General features: G+C 31.8%; 1 protein-coding gene across 1 annotated transcript; it reads left to right on the forward strand.

Annotated features, from left to right (window-relative positions):
- Positions 1-920: 920 nt before the first annotated feature.
- On the forward strand, positions 921-15,605 carry LOC130895862 (peroxidase-like). Its single transcript, XM_057803435.1, has 9 exons — positions 921-1,251; positions 4,398-4,559; positions 5,985-6,175; positions 6,877-7,072; positions 7,198-7,543; positions 7,600-7,756; positions 14,286-14,456; positions 14,554-14,852; positions 15,429-15,605. Exons 1-9 carry the CDS (start codon positions 1,047-1,049, stop codon positions 15,517-15,519), a joined length of 1,818 nt encoding a protein of 605 aa, XP_057659418.1. The 5' UTR covers positions 921-1,046; the 3' UTR covers positions 15,520-15,605.

Raw genomic sequence — 15,605 nt, forward strand, 5'->3', positions numbered from 1 at the left:
AGTTATTTCAAAATGACTCCTTCAGCTATTTTGTTCATTGTGAAGAGAAAATAGATGGAAAATCCTGTTTATTTCATCTTGAATTTCAAACTTTAGTAGTAGATATGATCTAAGACTTTGGTGACATCAAAGAAGATGTCTTTAGTATATTATTTTTCGTTGAGCTCGCTAGCATATTTTTCTATCTTCAGAATAAGATTAACAACATTTCGTGGCTTCATTTTCTTCTAGTAGGATCCCTATTTCTTCTGGATAACTTATTTTGTTCATATATAGTTTATTAGTGTTTTTAATTTTCTTATTAATGTCTTAATCTTGTGTACCGTTTTCATCTATTATTCATTGTCCCTTGGTTTTTTCTTATCGAATTTCCATGCCTATTACTGCTACCTCGATGTTTTCTTCTATCATTTTTTCGATCTTTGTTATTAGTTCAACATGTCTGATGTTAACTCTTTGTAGAGTGTCCTACACATATTTTATGAAGATGAATATGATGAATGGTAACAAACTTAAGCTTCCCATTGTGTTAAATCTCATATTTGTAGTGTAGCCTTTTGATATTTTGTTATTTCTCATGACTGCATTCTCAATCTTTCCATTAATATTTTGTATTTTCTTTATATATAATATTTCAGGCAGTTTCTTCCTTATTTTCTTTCTAGGTACTCTGTCAAATGCTTTTTATCGGTTTAAGAAGTAAATACATGAGCAATATTGTGTGATGAGTACTAATATTTTGATATCATGAAAAATTATATTCGTAGCTTGTACCGAAAGCACAATTACAGACTTCAATTGAATTCTATTGATTCCACGGCTACTAACACAATGTACAATTATTATAAACGATATTTCCAAACTTATGAAACTATACCGATAATCAGTAACAATAATAAATTGAGAAAAAAATGTTATTCGAAATATAAAAACGTGCCGAAAACCATCGACTGAAATAAATGAAATTTGCTACTTATCTTAAATTACCTATAATTTCGAAGGAATGAAATTCAATGGATTAGTTTGAAGGTTGTTGTTAGTTCGAAATGATGTTTTTATGGCAGGCTTGTGTTTTTATTACATATACTATTGTTGAAGCAAATCACGAATGCGGTTATCAGAATGCTCGTTGTTATCAAAAAAATATTTACGCCAGATCTGTTGACGGATCTTGTAATAATATAGATCATCCCAATTGGGGAACCCAATTTTCTGTCTACGATAGATTAGTACCAGCAAAATACGGAAGAAGTGAGTAAAAATGTGAAAATTTTCTTCCCAAATCCTAACCTCACTTCCTATACTGTCACTTAAGTATTTTCTCGTTTAGTTTTGTTCTTATTTTTCAATTATTTCTATATCTAGTTATTTTAATCGGTTAGATCTCAGTTTTTCTCACCTGTTACCTTTTGGTTCCAGCTGCAGCGTTAATCACAAGATTTTGTTATTTTTTTCTCTTCTTTCTATGAACCTTCATCCCTCTCAGTATTACCCAGTTCATATGAGGTTTATATTAAATCAAATATCAAATTATAATGTCTCTAATTTTGTTTTGTTCTATTCCTTTAGCATTTTTTGTTATCCCGTCTATTTCTTATCTTTTTTTATCATCTTTTTTTGACCGCGTTTATTCCGCTTAGTATTTCCCAGTTCATATGAGGTTTGTATTCATCATATATTGAATTATAATGTCTCTAGTTTTGTTTTCTTCCATTTCTTTAACATTTTTTTCTATCCCGTGCATTTCTTATCATTTTTTTATCATCTTTTTTTGACCGTTCATTCCACTTAGTATTTCCCAGTTGATATGAGGTTTGTATTCATCATATATCAAACTCTAATGTCTCTAGTTTTGTTTTGTTCCATTTCTTTAACATTTTTTGTTATCCCGTCTATTTCTTATCATTTTTTTATCATCTTTTTTTGACCGTTCATTACTCTCAGTATTTTCCAGTTCATATGGGGTTTGTATTCATCATATATCAAATTATGATGTCTCTAGTTTTGTTTTGTTCCATTTCTTTAACATTTTTTTCTATCCCGTCTATTTCTTATCATTTTTTTATCATCTTTTTTTGACCGTTCATTACTCTCAGTATTTCCCAGTTCATATGGGGTTTGTATTCATCATATATCAAATTATAATGTCTCTAGTTTTGTTTTGTTCCATTTCTTTAACATTTTTTTCTATCCCGTCCATTTCTCATCATTTTTTTATAATCTTTTTTTGGCCGTTCATTCCACTTAGTATTTCCCAGTTGATATGAGGTTTGTATTCATCATATATCAAATTATAATGTCTCTAGTTTTGTTTTATTCCATTTCTTTAACATTTTTTTCTATCCCGTGCATTTCTTATCATTTTTTTATCATCTTTTTTTGACCGTTCATTCCACTTAGTATTTCCCAGTTGATATGAGGTTTGTATTCATCATATATCAAATTATAATGTCTCTAGTTTTGTTTTATTCCATTTCTTTAACATTTTTTTCTATCCCGTGCATTTCTTATCATTTTTTTATCATCTTTTTTTGACCGTTCATTCCACTTAGTATTTCCCAGTTGATATGAGGTTTGTATTCATCATATATCAAACTCTAATGTCTCTAGTTTTGTTTTGATCCATTTCTTTAACATTTTTTTCTATCCCGTCCATTTCTTATCTTTTTTTATCATCTTTTTTTGGCGGCGTTCATTCCTCTCAGTATTTCCCAGTTCATATGGGGTTTGTATTCATCATATATCAAATTATGATGTCTCTAGTTTTGTTTTGTTCCATTTCTTTAACATTTTTTTCTATCCCGTCTATTTCTTATCATTTTTTTATCATCTTTTTTTGACCGTTCATTCCACTTAGTATTTCCCAGTTGATATGAGGTTTGTATTCATCATATATCAAACTCTAATGTCTCTAGTTTTGTTTTGATCCATTTCTTTAACATTTTTTTCTATCCCGTCCATTTCTTATCTTTTTTTATCATCTTTTTTTAACGGCGTTCATTCCTCTCAGTATTTCCCAGTTCATATGAGGTTTGTATTCATCATATATCAAACTCTAATGTCTTTCATTTTGTTTTGCTCGAAATATTCAGCATTTCTTGTTTTCCCGTCTATTTCTTATCATTGTGATGATATCTCACCATCTCTTGATCAAACGCCAAGCAGTAATTTTGTAAATTGCAGTATTTATTGATCTTTCCTTGGCTCAAGAAAACTTTTTCCTCTAAAGTTATGTTGATAATTCATTTCAAAAATGCTATGGATACAATTGTTTTTTCCAACACTATTTTTGATTTGTGAAGCATGAAAAATGATTTTAGCTGACCGACGATTTGGTATAGAGATGTGAATATTGATTTTAAACAACGTATTCCAATAACTTTTTTCTTTGACCTGTTTTTCCTTGTTATACTTCTACCTTTTCTTCAATAACCTTTTTCGTAGATTTATTCCTTTAGTATGCTATAAACACTGATTTGATTGATATTTATATGAATACTCTACAGTTCTTCTTCTCCTAAGTCCTCCATTTGGTTTTACTTCCCCCAAAAATACCTTCTATTCACGTATAATCCATTTTGTGTCTTCAGATTTCGATGAAACTCATGTAAGTAAGAGTTCTTCATCAGTTGGTTCCTCCACGAGATCTTCTATAACTATATCTTCTTTCTGTTTTAGTTTGTCCAGTTGCTCGTCAATACTCCTTTAAAGTATTGAATTCAATCTATTAAAAATCTTTACTTTTTGTTCCTGGTGACAATTTTTCAATTCTAAAGTGCTTTTCAATATCAGTTTATAGCGCTTTGTGTTCTTTAAGATTTATTCTCTTGGTGTCTGTGGTGTCATCTTTTCCATAAATTTTCCACTAGTTTCCACCATACTTTTCAAAGAACTGTGGGAGGAATCAATGGATTCCTTTGCAATCTTACAAAACCTTAAAACCAGCCACAAAATTAACCTGATACAGATATTCGTCACATCAGTTTGATGAGGTCATTTGAATGTCTCAAATTTCCATAACTTTGAACTTGGACTTATGTTCCAGTTCTATTTCAATATCTAGTCCTTAGATACTCTTTCTGGTGAAAACAATTATTTGTTATAGTTATAGTTATACTAAAATTACCTTCAAACTCTTGAGCAATCCTCGTATTTTTATACCAAAAAAATTGTATTACTCTATTGCCTGCACAATAATTTAATTTTTAAAATTAATTACGGTAAAACGACATTTTATATTCAACTTAATCCATGCTATGGGACTATGAGACACCCGTATGTGTCGAAGAAATTCTACATTAAACAGGAATAGTCATTTGAAAAAACTAGACTGTCTTTAATATGTTTTCTACTTAATTTGTGATACCGTTTTAAATAAATCGTGGTTGATTTCTCAGAATTTGCATTGGCGCACTCAAAAAATGGTAAACCGTTACCTAGCGCTAGGTTAATATCGACTACTCTTTTCCTGGACGAAACTTCTCCAGATCCGGATTTAACGATTAGTGCTGTTCAGTATGGTCAATTGGTAGCACACGATTTGAGCGAGGCTTTCATAGGTAAGTCGAAAATCATGATCAAAATACTAATTAATTCGTCTTAATAGCAATCAATCGAGAAATGAGAAACCTGATAGTCGATCAGCTTTTTAGGTTGATTAAAACGAAAAGTTTTGTTTTCTACACAATACCTTCTTATTCACCTATTGGGATTAATTGTGGCACTGTTGGATATTGGGTTGGTACCATAAATTAGCCAAAACTGGAATGAATCCAAAATCTTCTAGGTTATGTTAATGTTTTAGTGATAATGTCTTCTATATATCCTTCTGCAAATCTTGAGTTTTTTTAGCTTTCGAGTCGTTTCAATTGGATCAAATTTTCGCCTGGATCACTTAAAATGGTAGCGAATATTCACCTGGCACAGAGAATAGTGTATCTCAATATAGCAATTCAAAAAAAAAATCGAAATCAAGTTGAATTGAATAGCCATGAAGTTGTAGCTTGTATATATCTGTATACAAAATGATTTAAATAACCTTAGTGTAATTTGTGAATAACTAAGACTTTGAAATAATAAATTCTATAAAAATTCAACGCCATTAACAACCTCACCTAACCTATAAATTTCAGCTTAACTTATAATGACCTAACCTATAAAATTATACATAAATTAACCAATCAATATTGAACATCATTCAATACAACTTATCCTTATCTAACCTATAAAAATTTAACGTCATTCATAATTTAACCAGTTACAAATTTATGAAAATTCCTATACCAGAATCAATATTTCTATTAACGTCAATTTGAATATTGATTTTATGAGTTTGAAAATTTATACAAGCATTGATACTATCAAAAATCACCGAAAATCTCAATTAATCATTGTAAGTGGAATTTTATTATTATCATACATATTTTTTATATTGTATTTGACCATGAATATTCGAAAGCTCGGAAAATATATTAAAGTTAGTCCACTTTGGTTTTTCGTTGCCACGTTCCCATAATATAGCTGGCAAAGAATTCTTTACAATTCTGAAAATAATCTATAGTCAGTAAATATGCGACTTCGTCTCACAATAAGCATTGAATTTTCATCTTCAATATCGTCTACAATAATTTTAATGGTTTCTTCTTGTTAACAGCCACCAGCGATTTCAAAAATGACGTTTTTTCCAGCAGGTACTTCATTTGAGGACTTATGTTTATATTGTCGTCTTCTAGAGGGTGGTAACAACCCTCCGCAGTTTTAGACTTCTTAATTAGTAATATTGCGCGGAACTGTGAAAGTAAAAACATCTATCAAAAGGAAAACAAACCCCACAACCCCATAATGAGTGGAATTTTTACAAAAGTTATTTGATTTTGTTGATGATTCCTTTGAGTATAAGTAAAATTTCATTGAGAGGACTTTTATCTCGGAATGTTCAACGATTTTAGAGACTTTTTTCTAAATTATATTTTCCTAATATTTAGTTGGAGATCCGTTATCATGTTGTACTTCAACATTTCAAGAAAAGGATCATATGCCGAGTAATTGTATACCTATTAAAATTCCTCATGATGATCCCAATTATTCGATAATAAATGCAACTTGTTTATCAATGATGAGATCTCAAACCAATCAGGAGCGTGGATGTTCTCTTTATCTACAAAACATTTCACAGGTAAGAATCATTAGTTGAATATAATTCAAAATTGTTGATTATATTCAATAGAATGTGTGAAAATAGTAAAAGTTTGATTTAACGATTCTTTTTCAGTAGTTTAATCATATTTTCATCCATATTTATAAAATTTAAATCCATTACTTCGACTAGAATACAAAACTTGTGATGATCAGAACTTCATACTTGGAACTCTTCGTGGTTCATACCTTCAATTGTCGGTTGGATTGATTCGAGATTCTCGAGATGGTGGAATTTATGTTCAATTACAAAATGTCTACTACCATTTCAATTTCCGGTTACTGTATGATTGCCTACGTCACTCAGACATAACCAGTTCCGTTTCAAATCAATGATTAAGTTTCTACCAAATATTTACTATAATTTTTTATATTCAGCTCATCAGAATTATTCATCAAACCAAATGCGTCTGCATTTCTATTCTTTTGATTTGTATGGATGCTTCGATATATCAAAAATTTATAAAATAAACAGCAGCGTGTACTGAAATATTCTGTGTGTCCTAAATGTTCATCTTGAGATACGAATATCATTTTTTTAACACTTCAGCTCTTGTTCTTTTTGTTGAGCTACTAGTTTTCTTGTGGTGAAAAGAATGGGGAATGTAGTATCCAATTTTTCAATGGAGAACACTTTTTGCCCTAAATGGTTATCAATATTTCAAAATATTGATGTTGTAGATATCAGGAGTTACTGCTTTCTTGGATTTATCGAATGTATATGGTAATACCGAGGAAGAATCTCGAAGTTATAGAACTCAAAAAAACGGATTGCTTCAACTTAACGTCCGAAATCATCGGGAATGGTTACCAGAAGCCAATGACAAAGAATTAATGTGTCCTTTTCTACCTAAGGGCGAAAGATGTTATCAAACAGGTAGGGATCAAAATATCTTGAAATTTTTCGACATAACATGATGAAATTGGCATTTTTCATTCTTTATTCTTATTCTTTAAGCAATTCACAACATACTACATATTTTTTTGAATTATTTTTATAAGGTGATGATAGAGCGAATCAACATCTCAATCTCGTGATACTACATACATTATGGCCAAGAGAACACAACAGATTAGCGCGAGAACTTTCTAGAATAAACCCACATTGGAACGATGAGAAACTTTTTAATATAGCAAGAAGTATTGCTATAGCAGAACATCAATATTTAACTTATTATGAGCTTTTACCCATATGGACTTCAAGGAATCAGCTACTTCAACTTGGAATTATCTCCGATTCTGATAATTTTATCAACGATTATGATGGAAATATGAGACCGCATATTTATAACGAGTTTGCCCATGGGGCTTTCAGGCATTTTCACTCTATGATACCCGGTACATTACAGTGAGTATTATTTCTCAATAATTCAATAGATAGACTGATTTTAAGATACGTTTTAGGCTCGCAGATTCGTCTGGGTGTCCTTATAGAACATTGGTTCAGAGAGATTATATGTTTAGACCGAATTGTTTAGAAAGAAGCGATATATTCGATTCTTTGTTACGAGGTATGACCACGCAACCATCTCTAACTCCCGATGCATTTACCGATCCCGAAGTGAGTCTTCCTATTCAGATCATAATTCAAATCGTAATTGATCAAAATAGAAAGTCAGGTTCCTTTTTGAGATACCACAATCTATATCTAGCAGATATAGGAGGTATTTCAAAAAGTGCGGTACATCTCATGTTAATTGATAATTTGTATATGAGAAAGCTGCGCCAAGATAGGTGAAGCGTTTGCTCACGATGGAATAGTGTTGTGAAGATATTGGCCATGGTTTGGGCTGTCTCATAACCATGAATGAAACCTGGGTTCATCACCTCACATTACATCAAATAAACAATCAAAACAATGGACTGGAGAAGGAAAACCAGCTCCAAAGAAGGCAAAGACCGTTCCATCTGCAAGCAAGATCATGGCGTCGGTGGGATAATTTCAATTGCAGCAATTGAACGAAGGAAACAAGCTAAAATGGCCGCATTTTGCTAAGAAGAAACTGTTATTTCACCAAGATAATGCACCAGGTCACACATCTGTTATTGCAATGGCCAAAATCAATGAACTAAAGTTTGAGTTGCTATCTCATGCATCATATTTGCCATATTTATCTCCTTCTGATTATCTCCTGTTCTCAAACTTAAAAAAATGGTTTGGTGACCAAAGATTTTTAACAATAAAGAAATAATTAATGGCTATTTAGAGGACCTTGACGATTGTTTCTTGTGGAACCATCCTTGTAGATGATATGAGTCTTCTATCTTCTTATTAAGATTCACATCATCAAGTGAAGTATGTTCTGTATTTATTATAATAGTTTTGCTTGCTACACATGTATTTACGTAATTTATTCACACGTACAAACGTGTCATGTCATGGTACTATCATTATATATTTCTCGACATTTTCAACTTGTGCAAATATCGATAGCTTCTTCTTATTGATCTGGGGCTAGCTCTAAAGCTCTCACGAATTTGACCGAGTATATTGGCATCGACATTAAGTACAAACAAAGAAATTTTGAAAGGAATAATAGATTTTAGCTCACAACTAGATAGGGAACTTAAGGTAAATCCTAATAGAGAAAACAGTGCTGGAAGGATCATCAAAAAATATCGAAAATAACCTTTTCGAACGGATTTACCTCGAAAAAACCGTGGCTTGTATTGATATCGTTCCAGTTTTGTGGTACTTTGAAGAAATCATGAAGGAATTGAGTACAAACAAAGAAATTATGGAAGGAATAATAGATTTTAGCTCCCAACTAAATAGGGAACTTAAAGGATGTTTTAATAGAGGAAACAGTGCTGGTAGGAACATCAAAAGATGTCCAAAATGACTTTTTCGAATGGATTTACCTCGAAAAAACCGTGGCTTGTATTGATATCGTTCCAGTTTTGTGGTACTTTGAAGAAATCATGAAGGAATTGAGTACAAACAAAGAAATTATGGAAGGAATAATAGATTTTAGCTCCCAACTAAATAGGGAACTTAAAGGATGTTTTAATAGAGGAAACAGTGCTGGTAGGAACATCAAAAGATGTCCAAAATGACTTTTTCGAATGGATTTACCTCGAAAAAACCGTGGCTTGTATTGATATCGTTCCAGTTTTGTGGTACTTTGAAGAAATCATGAAGGAATTGAGTACAAACAAAGAAATTATGGAAGGAATAATAGATTTTAGCTCCCAACTAAATAGGGAACTTAAAGGATGTTTTAATAGAGGAAACAGTGCTGGTAGGAACATCAAAAGATGTCCAAAATGACTTTTTCGAATGGATTTACCTCGAAAAACCGTGGCTTCTATTGATATCGTTCCAGTTTTGTGGTACTTTGAAGAAATCATGAAGGAATTGAGTACAAACAAAGAAATTATGGAATGAATAATAGATTTTAGCTACCAACTAGAAAGGAAACTTAAAGGAAATTTCAATAGAGGAAACAGTGCTGGTAGGAACAAAAAAAAGATATCCAAAATGACGTTTTCGAATGGATTTACCTCGAAAAAACCGTGGCTTCTATTGATATCGTTCCAGTTTTGTGGTACTTTGAAGAAATCATGAAGGAATTGAGTACAAACAAAGAAATTATGGAATGAATAATAGATTTTAGCTACCAACTAGAAAGGAAACTTAAAGGAAATTTCAATAGAGGAAACAGTGCTGGTAGGAACAAAAAAAAGATATCCAAAATGACGTTTTCGAATGGATTTACCTCGAAAAAACCGTGGCTTCTATTGATATCGTTCCAGTTTTGTGGTACTTTGAAGAAATCATGAAGGAATTGAGTACAAACAAAGAAATTATGGAATGAATAATAGATTTTAGCTACCAACTAGAAAGGAAACTTAAAGGAAATTTCAATAGAGGAAACAGTGCTGGTAGGAACAAAAAAAAGATATCCAAAATGACGTTTTCGAATGGATTTACCTCGAAAAAACCGTGGCTTCTATTGATATCGTTCCAGTTTTGTGGTACTTTGAAGAAATCATGAAGGAATTGAGTACAAACAAAGAAATTATGGAATGAATAATAGATTTTAGCTACCAACTAGAAAGGAAACTTAAAGGAAATTTCAATAGAGGAAACAGTGCTAGTAGGAACAAAAAAAAGATATCCAAAATGACGTTTTCGAATGGATTTACCTCGAAGAAACCGTAGCTTCTATTGATATCGTTCCAGTTTTGTGGTACTTTGAAGAAATCATGAAGGAATTGAGTACAAACAAAGAAATTATGGAATGAATAATAGATTTTAGCTACCAACTAGAAAGGAAACTTAAAGGAAATTTCAATAGAGGAAACAGTGCTGGTAGGAACATCAAAAGATATCCAGAATGACCTTTTCGAATGGATTTTCCTCGAAAAAACCGTGGCTTCTATTGATATCGTTCCAGTTTTGTGGTACTTTGAAGAAATCATGAAGGAATTGAGTACAAACAAAGAAATTATGGAAGGAATAATAGATTTTAGCTCCGAACTAAATAGGGAACTTAAAGGATGTTTTAATAGAGGAAACAGTGCTGGTAGGAACATCAAAAGATATCCAGAATGACCTTTTCGAATAGATTTTCCTCGAAAACACCGTGGCTTCTATTGATATCGTTCCAGTTTTGTGGTACTTTGAAGAAATCATGAAGGAATTGAGTACTAACAAAGAAATTATGGAATGAATAATAGATTTTAGCTACCAACTAGAAAGGAAACTTAAAGGAAATTTCAATAGAGGAAACAGTGCTGGTAGGAACATCAAAAGATATCCAGAATGACCTTTTCGAATGGATTTTCCTCGAAAAAACCGTGGCTTCTATTGATATCGTTCCAGTTTTGTGGTACTTTGAAGAAATCATGAAGGAATTGAGTACAAACAAAGAAATTATGGAAGGAATAATAGATTTTAGCTCCGAACTAAATAGGGAACTTAAAGGATGTTTTAATAGAGGAAACAGTGCTGGTAGGAACATCAAAAGATATCCAGAATGACGTTTTCGAATGGATTTACCTCGAAGAAACCGTAGCTTCTATTGATATCGTTCCAGTTTTGTGGTACTTTGAAGAAATCATGAAGGAATTGAGTACAAACAAAGAAATTATGGAATGAATAATAGATTTTAGCTACCAACTAGAAAGGAAACTTAAAGGAAATTTCAATAGAGGAAACAGTGCTGGTAGGAACATCAAAAGATATCCAGAATGACCTTTTCGAATGGATTTTCCTCGAAAAAACCGTGGCTTCTATTGATATCGTTCCAGTTTTGTGGTACTTTGAAGAAATCATGAAGGAATTGAGTACAAACAAAGAAATTATGGAAGGAATAATAGATTTTAGCTCCGAACTAAATAGGGAACTTAAAGGATGTTTTAATAGAGGAAACAGTGCTGGTAGGAACATCAAAAGATATCCAAAATGACCTTTTCGAATAGATTTTCCTCGAAAACACCGTGGCTTCTATTGATATCGTTCCAGTTTTGTGGTACTTTGAAGAAATCATGAAGGAATTGAGTACTAACAAAGAAATTATGGAATGAATAATAGATTTTAGCTACCAACTAGAAAGGAAACTTAAAGGAAATTTCAATAGAGGAAACAGTGCTGGTAGGAACATCAAAAGATATCCAGAATGACCTTTTCGAATGGATTTTCCTCGAAAAAACCGTGGCTTCTATTGATATCGTTCCAGTTTTGTGGTACTTTGAGGAAATCATGAAGGAATTGAGTACAAACAAAGAAATTATGGAAGGAATAATAGATTTTAGCTCCGAACTAAATAGGGAACTTAAAGGATGTTTTAATAGAGGAAACAGTGCTGGTAGGAACATCAAAAGATATCCAAAATGACGTTTTCGAATGGATTTACCTCGAAAAAACCGTGGCTTCTATTGATATCGTTCCAGTTTTGTGGTACTTTGAAGAAATCATGAAGGAATTGAGTACTAACAAAGAAATTATGGAATGAATAATAGATTTTAGCTACCAACTAGAAAGGAAACTTAAAGGAAATTTCAATAGAGGAAACAGTGCTGGTAGGAACATCAAAAGATATCCAGAATGACCTTTTCGAATGGATTTACCTCGAAAAAACCGTGGCTTCTATTGATATAGTTCCAGTTTTGTGGTACTTTGAAGAAATCATGAAGGAATTGAGTACAAACAAAGAAATTATGGAAGGAATAATAGATTTTAGCTACCAACTAGAAAGGAAACTTAAAGGAAATTTCAATAGAGGAAACAGTGCTGGTAGGAACATCAAAAGATATCCAGAATGACCTTTTCGAATGGATTTACCTCGAAAAAACCGTGGCTTCTATTGATATCGTTCCAGTTTTGTGGTACTTTGAAGAAATCATGAAGGAATTGAGTACTAACAAAGAAATTATGGAATGAATAATAGATTTTAGCTACCAACTAGAAAGGAAACTTAAAGGAAATTTCAATAGAGGAAACAGTGCTGGTAGGAACATCAAAAGATATCCAGAATGACCTTTTCGAATGGATTTACCTCGAAAAAACCGTGGCTTCTATTGATATAGTTCCAGTTTTGTGGTACTTTGAAGAAATCATGAAGGAATTGAGTACAAACAAAGAAATTATGGAATGAATAATAGATTTTAGCTACCAACTAGAAAGGAAACTTAAAGGAAATTTCAATAGAGGAAACAGTGCTGGTAGGAACATCAAAAGATATCCAGAATGACCTTTTCGAATGGATTTTCCTCGAAAAAACCGTGGCTTCTATTGATATCGTTCCAGTTTTGTGGTACTTTGAAGAAATCATGAAGGAATTGAGTACAAACAAAGAAATTATGGAAGGAATAATAGATTTTAGCTCCGAACTAAATAGGGAACTTAAAGGATGTTTTAATAGAGGAAACAGTGCTGGTAGGAACATCAAAAGATATCCAAAATGACGTTTTCGAATGGATTTACCTCGAAAAAACCGTGGCTTCTATTGATATCGTTCCAGTTTTGTGGTACTTTGAAGAAATCATGAAGGAATTGAGTACTAACAAAGAAATTATGGAATGAATAATAGATTTTAGCTACCAACTAGAAAGGAAACTTAAAGGAAATTTCAATAGAGGAAACAGTGCTGGTAGGAACAAAAAAAAGATATCCAAAATGACGTTTTCGAATGGATTTACCTCGAAAAAACCGTGGCTTCTATTGATATCGTTCCAGTTTTGTGGTACTTTGAAGAAATCATGAAGGAATTGAGTACAAACAAAGAAATTATGGAATGAATAATAGATTTTAGCTACCAACTAGATAGAGAACTTAAAGGAAATTTCAATAGAGAAAACAGTGCTGGTGGTGGTGTTTTTCGTTTCTAGTTTTTTAAATCCTCTTTTTCCATGATTAAACTTTAGTCACTACACCTGTGTCAATATCTGAATCGAATGTTGTCTCTGAATGTTGAGAAGAACTTTTTCGATACATTTGTTAATGAAACTGCTTTGGGGGATGCTCTGTCGAAAAACAAATTATTAATTATCAATAAACGACGTTTCTAGTCTGAAAAATTCCAGAATTGGATGATTTTCATGAGATAATAAGTTTTATTGTGAGCTGCATCAATATTTTGAGCTATTTTTTATTTGAACAAATAGTTTATGACTCAACAAAGTTAATTAGGAAAGCACCCTACGTCTTCATTCAGTTTTTTTTCATTTTTTTAAACTATAACTTTTTTTGGCACTATATTCTCTCAAATTATGAATCACCCATATGTACAAGATGATTTTATCTTAATTTTTGTCCTGAAAAATGTACAGGGTACTTCGTTATTTATTCTTGAAAACATGGACTTGTATGTAATTTTATCATAACCTCCATGGAATTAGGTTATATTTTATCGAATTTTGAAATATTTTTGGTTATTTTACATCTAATATTTCCAAAACTTACATCGTTGAAAGTATTGAACACTTCATAAAACTTCTCTCGAGTTTATAATGAATAAATCAAATTCATCCCTTTCAGTCTATTATCACAAAGTTGGGAATCTCTCAAAATTATCTAAAATTATTTTGTTGTATCAAATATCAATAAACTTACACTTTCAATACTCAAAATTCACTTCTTGCAGCTTACCAATTTCTTTTTTGCGATGACATACAAATTTGGTTTCGATATGAAGGCGCTAGATGTGCAGAGAGCACGAGATCATGGTTTGGGTTCATACAATGATTTACGAGAATTTTGTGGCTTGGGACGAGTACAGAACTTCAATCAACTGTTAGACGTTATGGACCTCACAGTAAGTGGAAAAAATTAACACAAATACGACTATAATATGAAGCTGTTTATGGTGCCATTGAATAGAAAGTCCTTTCATGATTCAACTATATTTTCAGTCAGTGGAAAAACTGGGTCATCTATATGATTACGTAGACGATATAGAATTAATCGTGGCTGGATCTCTGGAAAAGCAAGTTCCTGGTACTTTACTAGGACCGACATTTTTGTGTATATTTTACGAACAGTTTTACAGAACTAGAAAATCCGATAGATTTTTCTTCGAGAATACTCATAGCGGATTCACGCGTCTTCAATTGGAAGAGATTAAAAAATTTAGTTTTTCCCGATTCATATGTGATAACGGTAATAACGTAACACACATGCAAAAGAACGGATTCCTACAAGTTTCTAGCAGGTAAATTGGTTCAATTATGTTTAATTATATTAAATGCATGATTCTGTTTCCTGGGAATCTCCCGAATCGATTTCTATACTCAGTAATTACTGGGTTTTGTAATTTTCGGCCATTACCTCGACCAAATCTGCAATACGAAAACCAAATTGGGTTTTAGACATATTTTCCACTAGAAAAATTATTATCAAGCTCATATTTGTTCAAAATATAGAATATGAAGAAGGACAATTCAAATTTTGTAACATTTAATAGTCTAGAAAAGTGAGGTTAAGAAATAATCGTGAGATGAATGTTTTTGGAGATGGAATATCCCCAATAAAAAGTTATTGGGGATCTATATTTTTATTTTCTAGACTAAAGATGATATTTTATTTACTGCAGATTCAGTGCCTATTCAATAATGATGTTACATCATGTTACAGAGCTGCATGAATTTATAAACAAGATGAATTCAAAGCAGTTGAATAATTTGAAGCTGATATTATACAAACTGACATCCAATTCATATTATTTTCATGAATCGACATACGAGATTAACTCTGTTAACAAGTTTATTTATGATTTAAATTTTTTTAGTAACCTTAGGCTTCCTTGCCATCAGATACCCAGAGTAAATTTGAACTTATGGAAAGAAAATCGTCAAGAAATAATTGCCAAGAAAATTTGATTAATGAAGAGAATTTTTCAACGAAATTAGTATATTGAAACGCAAAATTAATTAAATGAAAGATCATTAATAAAATGTGGATTAAA

This window comes from Diorhabda carinulata, chromosome 6 (genome assembly GCF_026250575.1).
Source record: "Diorhabda carinulata isolate Delta chromosome 6, icDioCari1.1, whole genome shotgun sequence".
Taxonomy (NCBI): Eukaryota; Metazoa; Arthropoda; class Insecta; order Coleoptera; family Chrysomelidae; genus Diorhabda; species Diorhabda carinulata.

What these genes read in the sequence shown, in the direction of transcription:
- LOC130895862 (XM_057803435.1), top strand. Translation starts at nt 1,047, where the DNA reads ATGATGTTTTTATGGCAGGCTTGTGTTTTTATTACATATACTATTGTT. An exon ending in ACCAGCAAAATACGGAAGAA is followed by an intron (nt 1,252 to 4,397) that starts GTGAGTAAAAAT and finishes TTGATTTCTCAG; the next exon opens with AATTTGCATTGGCGCACTCA. An exon ending in ATGATACCCGGTACATTACA is followed by an intron (nt 7,544 to 7,599) that starts GTGAGTATTATT and finishes GATACGTTTTAG; the next exon opens with GCTCGCAGATTCGTCTGGGT.